This window comes from Mirounga angustirostris, unplaced genomic scaffold, assembly GCF_029215605.1.
Source record: "Mirounga angustirostris isolate CCGP_5_RB_7025 unplaced genomic scaffold, mMirAng1.0.hap1 SCAF_14, whole genome shotgun sequence".
Taxonomy (NCBI): Eukaryota; Metazoa; Chordata; class Mammalia; order Carnivora; family Phocidae; genus Mirounga; species Mirounga angustirostris.
The window spans coordinates 35,934,303-35,948,074 of record NW_026991722.1 but is presented as its reverse complement, the minus strand read 5'-3'; the positions used below and the strand labels follow the sequence as shown (position 1 = coordinate 35,948,074).

Genomic DNA, 13,772 nt, shown 5'->3' with positions numbered 1-13,772 from the left:
GCTCACCAGCTCTCTGAAACCCAGAGGGAGAAAGAGTTGCCTTTGAGTGAAGTCAGAAATGAAGGTAGCTGGCTCTGCCTGGGCTGCCTTCCTCAGTAAGACCGTGAGGAGGGTGGTGCCGGGACTCCCAAGGTGATGAGCCAGAAAGTGTGTGGAGCTGGGCAGGCTCGTATGGGTGGCCATGGCCGACAAGCAACCAAGCCCGCCCTTGCCTGATTGGAAGTCTGGTGCAGCCTCCTTAGCCAACAGCTCCTAGAGGCTGTTTGCCGCTTGAAGGGGGCCCTGCATGACAGGTGTTAGACTATAGGTGAATACTAGGTGAATACCTTCAGGAGGAGGCGATGGGCACACAGGGAAGGGCGACGTGGAGGAAGCAGGAAAACCATGTTCCAGGCTGGAGCGTGTGGCCTCTTCTGACCCCAGAGACCTGAGGATGCTATTCAGCTGTCCTAGGGGGTCCACGTCCAGAGGTTTGGGAGGTGACTGAGGCTGTCTTCAGGAGGAGGCAATGGGCACACAGGGAAGGGCGAGGTGGAGGAAGCAGGAAAACCACACGTTCCAGGCTGGAGCATGAGCCTCTTCTGACCCCAGAGACCTGAGGATGCTATTCAGCTGTCCTAGGGGGTCCACGTCCGGACAGAGGCACTGCTCACCGGTAGCGACTCCTCATACTGTCCCATGTCTCAGGGAATGGCTTTCCCACAAACCTAGCGGGCAAGCTGGAGGTCTGGGGGTCCTTCACCCGTTTCACCCCACATTCAGCTCTATTCCTCAATCACTCCCCAATCCATCCCTCCTCACCATCCACTCTGTTCCTGTCATGACCTATCACCCCTTGCTCAGGTGACTCCAAAGGCTTCTTACTTGGTTTCCTGCTCCTACCCATCCCCGTCTCAGTTCCTCTGCCCTGATGGGCCGTATGGGCAGTGAGCCTCATAGAACCCTGTGTCATGAGATTCCTTCCTGTTTGAAATCCCCCCAGCACCCTCTGTCACAGCCTGAGAGTGACACGGAGTTGAAACTTCACAGCGTGGCAGTATGAGACCCTGAACGCGAGGACTCCACGGTGTCCCCAGCCTCATGCTGTCACGACCTGTACCCTCTGATGTTAACATCTGTGATGAGCTGTATATAACCTAGGCATGAAACTATGACTCTAAAGCACTTAAACGTTGCTGGGAAAGAGGGATTTCTAAAATCTGACCAAGCAGTTTTTTCACTGAAAAATTTTCTGTTGTGCCACTTTGGTGGTTTTCTTTAAAATGTCAACATGTCATAACGAAGCAACAGTTGCAGGTTGAAGTGGGTTGTACTTCCGGGTCATCAGTGTGTGGTGGCTCCTTCGAATTCCTGGGAAGAATGTCCAGAGCGGAATTCCTTCGACTCAGTGCTGAAAGGAACTTGGGACTGCAGACTTCCTGGCTGGGGAGCGGAGCATAAGCTAAGCCTGACCAGCAATTTCTGTCCCATTTCAGAGTTGTTCTTCACCAGCTCTCTCGGGACGGGTGGGTCTGAAGAGCAAACGTCGTGCAGCTAATGCCTGGCAAAGGAGGAGCTCAGGTCTCTCTGCTCCATCCGAAAAATCATGCTGGTTGCATTCTCTGTAGCTGGTGCCAACGATTTTTAAATGTAGGTGCAGGCATTTTGTCTGTGAATACATCTCCTCTCTCAGTGTGATGTCGTCTGTGGCAGCTCAAGGGTTAAAGGGAAGTTACTGCCTCCTCTGCGCAGAGTGGGGTCTTCTGGGTCTTGGGCCAAGTGTTTGCACAGAGCGCTTGGTTAATGTGTTTGGCACTTGGTGAGAGAAGGGTGTGCTGAAATTATTAGCCTTAAAGTCGGTGATTTTTATGGTTCTGAAGCATGATGCTCTAGATACATCTTTCACTCTCCCACTTCCTTGGCACACTCACAGATGCTCTGGGTTCTTCCCCTCCAAGCTCTTTCACTAAATGTAAATAGGTTCTCATGTTCCCACCGATTCCTTCTAATGTTCAGGTCTGTTTTCCCCACAGATGTGTTCCTAGCTGAGCAGAAAGCACAGGACATCCATGGCTGTGCCTTTCAGTGTTCATGTGGGCGGGCCATGCGGGTTTCCTTCCCGGTGATGGAACAGGAGTGGTCCCTAATGGCCTTTAATCAATTTGCCCTCTGCTCGTCATTGTAAACTGGTTTAAAGTGTAATGCTTTAACTGTATCTCTTAAAGAAACATGTTTCATTTTAAAAGGCAAGAACCGTGGAGAGAAAAGATGGGGCCAATTATAAAGACTTTAACAAATGATGTTCTGGTCCGGCCTCCTTTCCCCACCCAATGTAAGCTCCTGATGACCTTTTACTCAAAGGCTAGTGCCATACATATGACCTCACCCTGGGTAGATTCAGTTTGGAAGGAGGTGGGAGAATACATACATAAATATCTTCATCTATTGGCCAACCACAGGCTGTGCTTGACCTTAATAGGAATGGATGCAGAATCGGCCCCCCATTCTCCCCCCAACCCCAAGCTGCTGGAACTGGCACTGCGTCTTCCATGGGACCTTCTGCCCCCTGAGCTCTCAAGAGCTACTGTCCTACCCTTGGGGCTGTGCTGGTGGGCGGTGGGTTCCTCTTTTCGTACCTCCCACCTGGCCATCTCCAGGCTTTGGGAGAATGGCAAATCTTCTGGACTCCAACCTGAGCCCAGCCCTGCCCTTTACACATAGGATTCAGGTTTGAGTTTAGATTCTGTGGGGTTTTGTTGTTGTTGTTTTTGATATTTGCCAGGAAGGAACCCACATTTCACATCTTAGTCACGTAGCATCTTCCTCCCCAGTGCTCTGACCTAGGACTCTTAAATGGAGTCTGGCGCGGCAGGATCCATCGTCTTCTGCACCATCCCCCCAGTAGAGGCTGCGTGCTCCTTGGCATGTGTTTACAACATAGGTGGACAAAGGAAAAGGGAGAGCCTCTGAGTTTCTTGGCATATGGCAGAAGCTCTGGAGCTGCCCTCTTGCTGGCAGAGTGTGGCCTCTGGGCCCCTCTCTCTCCCTGCTCTACATTTGATGCCTCCTTTCTTCTGCATTGCCTAATTTTTAGGCAATAGGGACATACGAAATTCCCTCCCTTGGGACTCGGGACCCATGAGAACAGTCTGCATAGTGTATTGGGTGTATTTGGAGAATCAGAGGACCCCCATGCTCTGCTTCATCACCCACAAGGCTGAAGCCCAATGTGCCCCTGGATCTATGCACATGCAGACCCTCACAGACAGCAAAGACTGCAAATACTGAGGGCGGAACAAGGGAGCCCCATGGGGCTGTCATCCTTTCCTAAGGAAGCCTTGCATGCGCTCATGTAACCCAGGACTGAGAATCACACCTGAGCTCTGCATAGAAGGGCTGCTTCTAAAGGAGGAGGGAGTGATGTTCAATAGGAAATACATCCAAGAGCCATGTCCGGCATGCCCTCAGGAAGCTGCCAGTCCAGCCCTGTTCCTAGGGGGGGCCTTGATAGTCTTGTCTAACCTGAAGGAGAGCCCTGCACAGCCATGGTGAGGCTGACTTTCTGTATGGTGAGGCCTGGATGTGCTACAGATGGAACACTCTGTTTCTTGAACTCCTGAGTGTCCCCAGCAGTGAAAGCTCCAGACCATACCTCTCATGGCATGGTTAGCCCTGTATCAAGGAAACTGGGGCTTGGGCTGTGGGAAGGAGTGCCTCTCCTTTGGCCTGTGGAGGCTGCTCATGAACGACAGCAAAGTCTCTCAGTAGTCACTGGTTTGGGCATGACAGCTGACGTGATGAAATGTCTGCTGGCTCCTCCTCTACCAGCAGGAACTGTGCCTCCCACAATGACAAATTATATCGGCAGAGCTCATTTTATTGCACTTGACAGATATTGCATTTTCTACAAATTGAGATTTTATGGCAACCCTGCAACAAGCAAGTCTATTGGTGCTCTTTTTCCAATAGCATTTGCTCACTTTGTGTCCTTGTCATATTTTGATAATTCTCACAATATTTCAAACTTCTTCATTATTATATTATGGTGATTTGCCATCAGAAATTACTACTTGCTGAAAGCTCAGATGGTTGGCATTTTTTTTCAATAAGGTATTTTTAAATTAAGGTATGTGCAGTTTTTTTTATTTTTTATTTTTTTATTTTTAAAGATTTTATTTATTTATTTGACAGAGAGCGGGAGAGGGAACACAAGCGAGGGGAGTGTGAGAGGGAGAAGCAGGCTTCCCGCGGAGCAGGGAGCCCGAAGCGGGGCTCGATCCCAGGACCCTGGGATCATGATCTGAGCCGAAGGCAGACGCTTAATGACTGAGCCACCCAGGCGCCCCTGCACTGTTTTTTTTTTAGACATAATGCTATTGCACACTTACTAGATTATAGTGTCAACATAACTTTTATATGCACTGGGAAACCAAAAAATTCATTTGACTTGCATTATTGTGATACTTATTTTATTGCATTGGTCTGGAACCAAACTTGGAATATCTCCAATGTATGCCTCTATGTCATTTACAGACGTGCTTGGATCCTAATCCTTTTTGTCCTCTAGGTGAACAGTGGTGTCTCATAAAATGTATGTGAAGAATCAACAGAACAGGTCAGGTTGGGTGTAGAGACTATTTGGTACCACAGTGTTGCTTTCATATGTTACAGAGATCACTGCGTAACAGTCTTAAAAATGTCGATTGTGTAGAAAAAGAAGGTTTATATACTTTGGAATAGGATATCTTCGTCCATAAGAGTGAAGCTTCACTGCTGATTGCTTTTACAAAGGGTTTGTTTGTTTTTAAAGATTTTGTCTATTTATTTGACAGACAGTGAGAGAGGGAACACAAGCAGGGGGAGTGGGAGAGGGAGAAGCAGGCTTCCCGCTGAGCGGGGAGCCCGATGCGGGGCTCAATCCCAGGACCCTGGGATCATGACCTGAGCCAAAGGCAGATGCTTAACAACTGAGGTACCCACACGTCCCTTACAAAGGGTTAAAAAAACAAAAACAAAAAAACTAGCTACAACTTAACAGGTACCAGATTGGAAAGACTCCTAATCTAGACTTCACCTAGTGCTTTTAACATAGAGAATTAAAACACTTTGCCTTTTAGAGGGCATTTAAGCCAAAATATGTAATATTCTTAAAGAAGATAGCTGATCTTTTGAGTTTTGATATTAAAAAACCAAAAACTACATTAAAATACGTGAATTTTTCTCTGAAGTTTGTAGTGATAATTCTCTTACCTAAAAGAATAATTTGGGAACATTACAATTTCGTTATTCAGCTTTGTTTGGAATAATTATTTAAATGAATAACTATAAACTTTTTTTTAATTAAGGACCATTGAAATAGTACTTTTCAAATAGAAATTATAGGGGTGCCTGGCTGGCTCAGTCAGTTAAGCATCTGGCTCTTAGTTTTGGTTCGGGTCATGATCTCAGGGTCTTGAGATTGAGCCCCAAGTGGCTTCTGTCCTGGGCATGGAGTCTGCGTAGGATTCTCTCTCACTCTCTCTCTGCGCCCCCCTCAAAAAAAAAAAATAATAAAAAATAAGTTTTGTTTTAATTAAAAGAGACTTGGCATAAAAAGGTGGGGGAGAGTGTTTTGACACCACTCAAAGATATTTTTGGTATTTGTACAAGGATGTTTCTCATCAAAGGATGAGTGGCACCATCAGGCCTCCCTGAGATCTTTTGTTTTAGTGTCACTGAAGAATCATTTGTGATGTCCTGGGGGTTAAAAATATGGTGAATGCATATCATTTGAAAGATAGAGACTGTCAGACTGAATAAAAACAAGTTACAACTATAAGAAATTATACTGTGCAAATACTAACCAAAAGTGATCATATTAATATTAAAAATGTAGACTTTAAACAAGGAATATTGCCAGGAATGAAGAAAGACATTATATAGGGATAAAAGGTCAATTCACTTAGAAGCCATAGGAATCCTAGATAGTATCCAGAACAAGAGAAAGGCAAAGTGTACCTAAAGCAAATACTCATACAGGTGCAAGGAGAAATAAAGTCCCCTGTCCTGGTTGGAAATTTCAACACTCCTCTCAGTGATCTACAGAAACTCATGAAAATATAGAAGACCTGAACAACACTACCACTCAGTTTGACCTAGTGGATATTTCTATAACAGTCTACCTAATAACAGCAGAATACATATTATTATTTTCAAGTGTATGTGAGATGTTCACCATGATAAACCATATTGTGGGCCATAAAATAAACATTAATAAATTAAAAATAATTGATGTCTTTTAAGATTATGTTATCATCATAAATGAAACTAGAAATTGGTAACAGATACATAGAAAATTCCCAAATAATTGGAAGTTAAACTGTATATTTCTAAATAAACCACAGGTCAAAAAAAATCATAGGAGGGGCACCTGGGTGGCTCAGTTGTTAAGCATCTGCCTTTGGCTCAGGTCATGATTCCAGAGTCCTGGGATCGAGCCCCGCATCGGGCTCCCTGCTCCGCGGGAAGCCTGATTCTCCCTCTCCCACTCCCCCTGCTTGTGTTCCCTCTCTTGCTGCCTCTCTCTTTCAAATAAATAAATAAAATCTTAAATCATAGGATTTATTCCCTTTTGATTTGAATGAAATATTCCACATTCACTCAATTTTAAATTAAGTGAAAATGAAAACACAAGATAGCAAATTGTGTGGAATGCAGCCAAAGCAGCGCTTAGGGAGATATTTATAGCATTAACTACTTAGGAAAGAAGACAGGTTTCGGATCAATTGTTATTAAATTTCCACCGTAAGAAAGTAGGAAAAAAGAGCAAATTAGGCCAAAAGCAAGCAGAAGGAAGAAAATTATAGAAAAGAAATAGGAAGAACAATGAAATCAAAAGCTGATTCTTGAAAAGATCAATAGAATAGATATACTTCTGGCCAGATGAAGTTAAGTGGAGAAAAGAGACAGATTATACCAATAATAGGGATAAGAGGGGAGATTGCTATATTCAATAAAAGGGTGATAGGGAATAGTAAGACAACTTTATCCCCACTCACTTAACAACTTAGATGAATTGGAAAAATTGCTTAAAAGATGCAAATTATCAAAACTCATTCAAGAAGAAATAATCAGAATAGCCCTATAGTAATTGAAGAAATTGCATTCATAGTTGAAAACCTTCCAATACAGAGAACTCCTCTCCCTCCCCACCAGGTGGCTTCACTGGAGAATTCTGCCAAACATTTAAGGAATGTGTAATACCAAGTCTACACAGACTTGTTCTAAAAGTAGCAGAGGAAGGAATACTCCCAACTCATGAGAAAGAGTATTACCGCAACATTAATACCATTAAAAGGAAACAAAACTACAGATCAATATTCCTCATGAATATAGATGTGAAAAATCCTCAACAAAATATTAAGTCATTCTTAGCTAAATTTTTTTAAAAACTGATTTTGAATGTAATACCAAGTATGAAAACTTTAACAATCTGAACACAACCATAATTTTCATTCACATGAATCAGAAGCTAGGACAGATCATCCGTAACTAACTCTGTGATACTGTAAATTCACTTAAGACCTATTTCTGCTTGTCATCTAGTATGCAAGAGAAGTCTACTGCAAGTCTTATTACCTTATAAAGAGGTACTTGGAATTGACACTCTCTTCACATGCTCTTCCTGGATAGGATAAATCTGCCCCTCTTCTTCGGGGCTTATATATCCCCGTGCTTGCATCTGATAGAGTTATTCTTATTTATTAGAAGTGGTTCTGGCAACAGTCAAAATTTCTATCCTCCGAATTTGAGAAGTCTGAGAGGTTAGCTGTGGAAACTGAAGAAATGGTCACCCCAGGGACCAGACCCTGAGATGATGCAGTCTGCTCCACTTATTTATTGCTTGTGTATTTTGACGCCATGCACACACTTTAGAGGTCAGCTTGAGAGTTATCTGGGCCTCATTTCTTAGGATCTGTGATAAACAAGATGTTCATTTTAGGGATGGCTGGTTTCTCTGGAGTTTTGTCAGATCCTTGTTTTTAAGAAGGCGATGCATTCTGTCTTAATCAAAACTCTTCATAATAAGTGATCATGGACTGCATATTGTTTAGAGGTGCTAGATTCCATGGTGGTCAAATAGCAAGAAGACCTTAGGGTCACACACCCCCTAGACCCCCAAACTAACACATCCTAGCCTCTGCCCCTTACTGGGTATTTTCACAGGTTTTGAGTCCGGAGGAACCTGACCTGCTCAGTTGCCTAAAGGAGACCAGAGAGTCTGCAACACAGGGAGGGAGGGGGCCAGAGCTGCATGACCAAGGGCTTGATGGGTCATGCAGAGGATTTTGGATTTCATTCTAAGTCCAGGGGTAGCCATTGAAGGGTTTAAACGGGAGCAGTGATGTCATCAGGTGTCCAGTTTCACACAACCCTTTTGGCCTTGGTGTGGAGAGTGGAAGAGAAGAGGGCAAGATGTCTGTAGGGAGGCCTTTGGGGGAAGCTACCACCATGCAAAAGCTGAGCCCCACCTCCCCTATAGCCTCTTAAATCGAAGGTGGGAGCCTGTTCCCTTCCAGAGTTACTGTGCAAGTGGGCATATTCTTCTCATGACCAGACTTCTGCCAATTCTTACAGACCTGTGTGTTCCGTGCCCTTCCGCTCAAGTCTGTGACATAAGCAGAGAATGTGGGTCTGTGCATTGCCCCCCATATGCTGGAATTGAAGCTCAGAGAGGCTGGCCTCCAGCATGATACTGCTTTTGACTGCTTTATTAACATTTTAAATAATTTGGCATCACCCTGCATCATATCGGTGTTTGATTTAACACAAAAACTGTCTTCCTCTAAATCTATTGTTGCATGGTCTTATTTTATAGACAGGGGATCCAAGACATAGAAAGGTAAACTACTTTGTTCAAGGTCATATAGCAAGTGGTGACACCATCTTTGAAATGTAGGCTTTCTGACTGCTTATTCTTTGCACTTACTAAGTCCACTCTTCACTACTGACTGCAAAAAACAATTCCTGGCAGGTGCTTAGGAAATACATGTTGGATGACTTTTATTGGGTCAGTCTGGCACCTGAGATTAGGAACCTAACCTGACCCCTGAGTCACCTGGGTCAGGGCCAAGCTTGAGTTGTGTGAAGCTGAGCAGAGTCCATGCTCCCAGGCATTCTACATACACTGGAATAACTGGCTTCTCCCTTCCTCCTGTGTGCCCTCAGCACTTTGTAGCTCTACTCCAATGGCTAACTAGTACTTTTGGCATATTCATTTGTCTCCCTGCCGCATTATGACCTCTGGAGGATGGGTCTTAGGTCAAGGTCACCTCATTATTCACTAGGCCTGGCCTAACTGGTACATGTTGAATGTGACTAACAGAACACTGGGGATTATAAGAGTTGGCCTGAGTCTTGAGCCAGAGAAGACCGACACAGGGCTCCTCCATCTGCCATGCTCAGGGCCAGACCCATCCTTGAACATGAGTGAGAGCCCAGATAGACCCAGAGCTGAGGCTGTTTAGAGGGCCATCCCCAGGGAATCCAGTCCTTAAAGCCACTGTATTGCCCTTGGGTCTCTCAAGGTGACCGTTAGATCCCAGGGAAAAGGAGGTGCCTCAAAGGTGAGCCCAGCTGCAGAAAGCATGGTGGTTCAGGGGCTGTGAGGCAAGGAAGGAGGGACGTGGGAGGATGCCTTCCATATTGGCTGTGTTCATTTTCTGGATATAGCTGGTTATTAAGTGCAATGGTCTACAAACAGCTGGGAATCGAAGTCCGGAGAGAGGGAGGGTGGGGGCTGAGGGTGCACGTGGGACCTTGTCCTTCCACAACTCTCACCCCCTCTTCCGGCCACCTGTAGCGGCCCCGACTGTTCTCTGCACTGTCTGACGTGGGGGCTGTATCTTCCATGGATTCAGTCTACTCACCTCTCCAGTGGAAATTCTGTTCATGTTCACATCCTGTGTTTTTACCATTCATTGAGTCAGTTTAATTAATTCTATATATGTTATGTTCTTTATTTCAGAAAAACTGTACAACTCCAGTGGGCGAGATTTAAGAAGGGCGCTTTTCTCCCTGAAGCAGATATTTCAGGTAAAAAAAAGAAGAAAAACATGCTCTCCAGTCCTGTTTTTGCATTGCTTATGGAATTAGGTACAGACACGTTTCTACAGCTCTTACTGATTACAGAAAGAAAAGTTTCCTTGGATTAAAATGTCAGGTCAAAATCTCAGTTGAGAGTATTTTTACCATATCAAATATTTCAAACATTAAGAAGTAACGACAACTTTATCAAATCACCTTTTTCCATATTTACCTCAGACATTTAAAAAGAAAAACCTACTACAGATATAATTGCGGTCTTGTTTTCCCCGTCATTCCAACCATCCTCTTCCGGCCCCAGGTCCCCTATCTACTGATGGTCATGGGCATGCGGGTTTCTCTGGCGATGGTGAAGCACCTCCAGCAGTAGCTGTGTTCTTTTCTGCTAACTTCACGTATGTTCTGCTGCATGTGTCATACTCCAGCTTATTTATGGAAAGTGGGCTGGATGTAGGCGTGACTGGCTGGTGCAGCTCTGAGTGGTCTTATGTATGAATATGGGGCAAGTTGCCTTGTTCATTCTTCTCTTGGCAGGCAGTTTGGTTTATCCGCAGTGTTGGCTGTTTTATAAACCAGGCTGCTAAGGACATGTTCCTTATGCATATGTTTATGTCCCTCTTTCAGGGTCCGTTTTATCCTTTTCTCCTAAGCCTGCCTTCTTTCCCTGCCCTGAGGAAGTCACGTGCTTAGGACAGGAGTGCTGACATTTCCAAGCCTCTCACTCATGCGAGACTGTAGAGGGGGGAGAGAGAGACACAGAGCTAGGGGAGGAGGAAGAGGCTGCTGTCTGGGCAGAGTCAGGATGACATTTGGCAAGAACTGGTGTCTCTGTAGGTTCGTTGTTCCTTCTCTAATGATTTTGGACCCTAGGGTATGTTCCACTTCTCTTCAGTTCCTGTCTTAGCCACATTCTTAACAAAATTTCCTTGTCAGTGATAGCTCTGTCAGAGTGGCAGTCCCCCTTGTGGATGTCTTCCCGGGAGGGGACCGGCAAGAAGACAGGCCAACAGTCCATCCCATCTGCATATTCTTATCCCACTGGTCCTTAAACTTGTTCAAGCATGTCCTTACCTTCTCCCTGCGCAGAGTCTCTTCTCGGGGTCAGCACTTCTGGACACGAGTCCTCTTGGCTCTCCGGATGGTTATGGTTGTGAACCTACCGTGTCATCGCCCCCTCACACTGCACATCTCAGAGATGCCTTGGGGTTGGGGTTTGCCTTTGTTCAGGCTGTTTGTTCTGGAAAAAGTGCAACAGCTGTCCTTGGGCACTGCCTGCTCTTGGTTCTCTCCATCTGTCTATTCTTTAACTTCTACCAGAGGGGCTTGAGGAAATTGTTCTCTTGCTGGTTCCATGTAGCCTTCTGGATTACATCTGAATTTCTCAGTATAACATGGAAGCCCTGTGGATCTGGACTTTGCTGCCCGCTTCTTTGCCCTTGGCTGCATCCTAAATTCTACTCACGGTTGCATTCTGGGAGCAAGCCACACTCTTTTCTGCAATTTGCTCCTGGACCTGTTGCTCCTCTGCCAGAATGTGTTGCCACCCCTCACCCACTCTCTGTGTCTCTCAGTTTGTCTCCCGGTGTTCCCTCCTGCCAGGGTCCCTCTCCCTAAGTGACTCCTCTCAGTGCCTTCAGATACCTCTGGAGTTCTTTGTGCTTCTCTCTAGTATAGAACTTAAGGTACTACGGGGCGTTCGTCTGAGTCTAGCTGTATGCAAGCTCCCTGGATTTCATCGCTGGGTCTTTGGGGCCTAGGCACGTGTCTGAGGCTGCGTAAGCAATGGGTGAATGGACTAGGTGAATTGGGTGGTCTTCTAGAAGATGCCTATGTCTTCAGTCTTTTCTGTTTCTAAGTTAGTAATTTCCATCTGTGTTTCCCTGTTCCTTAGCTGAACAAAATAAAACTTGTTTACACTCGATTACATCCTTCTTTTTAACTCGGATCCCCAGATGCCACCAGAGGGCCATGCTCCTGCCACTCCTCGCCCTAACCCAGAGTCCCTCAGCCTACTCTTTCTGTTCAGCTTTGACTTCTTTCAAAACCTGTGTTCACCTCATTGAGTGTCTGGCTGGTGACCAAACTGAACAGAAAAGAGTTAGTGATTCCAAGTGACTTTAAAACATTGTGATTTGTGTATTTTGAGTAAATCTACTCTAAGAACAAAAAGAAACCACGCAATCAGCTGTTTATAATAATCCTGGTGTTGTATTGCTGTTCTGCGACTGGTGTGTGTGTTCTTTGTCATTCTCAGAGTTCTTAAGGATTAGGATTCTTGGCGTGTGGGAGAAAGAAGACAGGTAGAAGAAGGGCGCCTGGGTGGCTCAGTCGGTTAAGCATCTGCCTTCAGATCAGGTCATGATCCCAGGGTCCTGGGATCGAGCCCCTTGTTGGGCTCCCAGCTCAGAGGGGAGCCTGCTTCTCCCTCTCCCTGCTGATCCCCCTGCTTCTTCTCGTTTGCGCTCTCTCTCCTCTCTCTCTCTCTCTATCAAATCAAATCAAATATCTTAAAGGTAGAAGAGGTTAAGTTAAAAACTCTGTATTCCTGAATTTATTTATTGTTAAAAAGATTTTGAGACAGAATGAGTGAAATTATATGGTATTTGTCTTTCTCTGACTTATTTCACTTTCCTCTAGGTCCATCCATGTTGCCGCAAATGGCAAGATCTCATTCTTTTTTATGGGTGTGAGTGTGTGTGTGTGTGTGTGTACACATTGCATCTTTTTTATTCATTCATCAAAGGATGGACACATGGGTTGCTTCCATATCTTGGCTATTGTAAATAATGCCTCAATAAATATAAAAGTGTATATATCTTTTTGAATTAGTGTTTTCCTTTTCTTTGGGTAAATACCCCGTAGTGGAATTACTGGATCATATGGTAATTCTATTTTTAATTTTTTGAGGAACCTCTATACTGTTTTTTCACAGTGGTTGTACCAATTCGCATTCCTACTCACAGTGCACGAGGGTTCCTTTTTTCCCACATCCTCACTAGCCCTTGTTATTTTTTACGTTTTTGGGTTTAGCCAGTCTGACAGGTGCAAGGTGCTAACTCATTGTAGTTTTAATTTGTATTTCCCTGATGATGAGGGATGTTGAGCATCTTTTCATGTGTCTGTTGACCATCTGGATGTCTCCTTTGGAAAAATGTCTATTTAGGTCCTCTGCTCTGAATTGGATTATTTGTTTTTTGGTGTTGAGTTGTATAAGTTCTTTATATATTTTGGATATTAACCCCTTATTGGATATATCATTTGCAAATATCTTCTCCAGTTAGTAGGTTGCCTTTTTGCTTTGTTGATGGTTTCCTTCACTGTGCAAAAGCTTTTTATTTTGGTGTAGCTGCAGTAGTTTAATTTTACTTTTGTTTCCCTTGCCTTAGGAGATGTCTAGAGAAATGTTTCTAGGGCTGGTGTCTTCTTCTAGGAGTTTTACAATCACACTAAAAATAATAAATTTCCCATGTGAACTTTAGGGTAATCAAACAGTAGTTGAGGGGAAGTATTGTTTGTAATAATCTTCTAGCTTATAAGTAAGGAGGAGTAATAGAATTAAAGTATCAGAATTTTCCAACCGTAAGTGAATGGATCTAGGCATTGAGCATAAAGACCTGCTGACATGGTGGAAATGAGATACAGCCAGATTGTATGTGGCTTCTCATGGGAATTCACATTATCATTGATGTGCTCAAGCCGAAAAAATCAAC

General features: G+C 44.5%; 1 protein-coding gene across 7 annotated transcripts in view; it reads left to right on the top strand.

The window, feature by feature from the left end:
* FHOD3 (formin homology 2 domain containing 3) overlaps positions 1–13,772 on the top strand; it is a 456,888-nt gene that overhangs the window by 182,593 nt on the left and 260,523 nt on the right. For all 7 annotated transcript variants that reach the window (XM_045886817.3, XM_045886815.3, XM_054510321.2 and 4 more), the window contains one exon: positions 9,986–10,053. In XM_045886817.3, the coding sequence (XP_045742773.1) occupies positions 9,986–10,053 (68 nt within the window). The remainder of the gene's footprint in view (positions 1–9,985; positions 10,054–13,772) is intronic.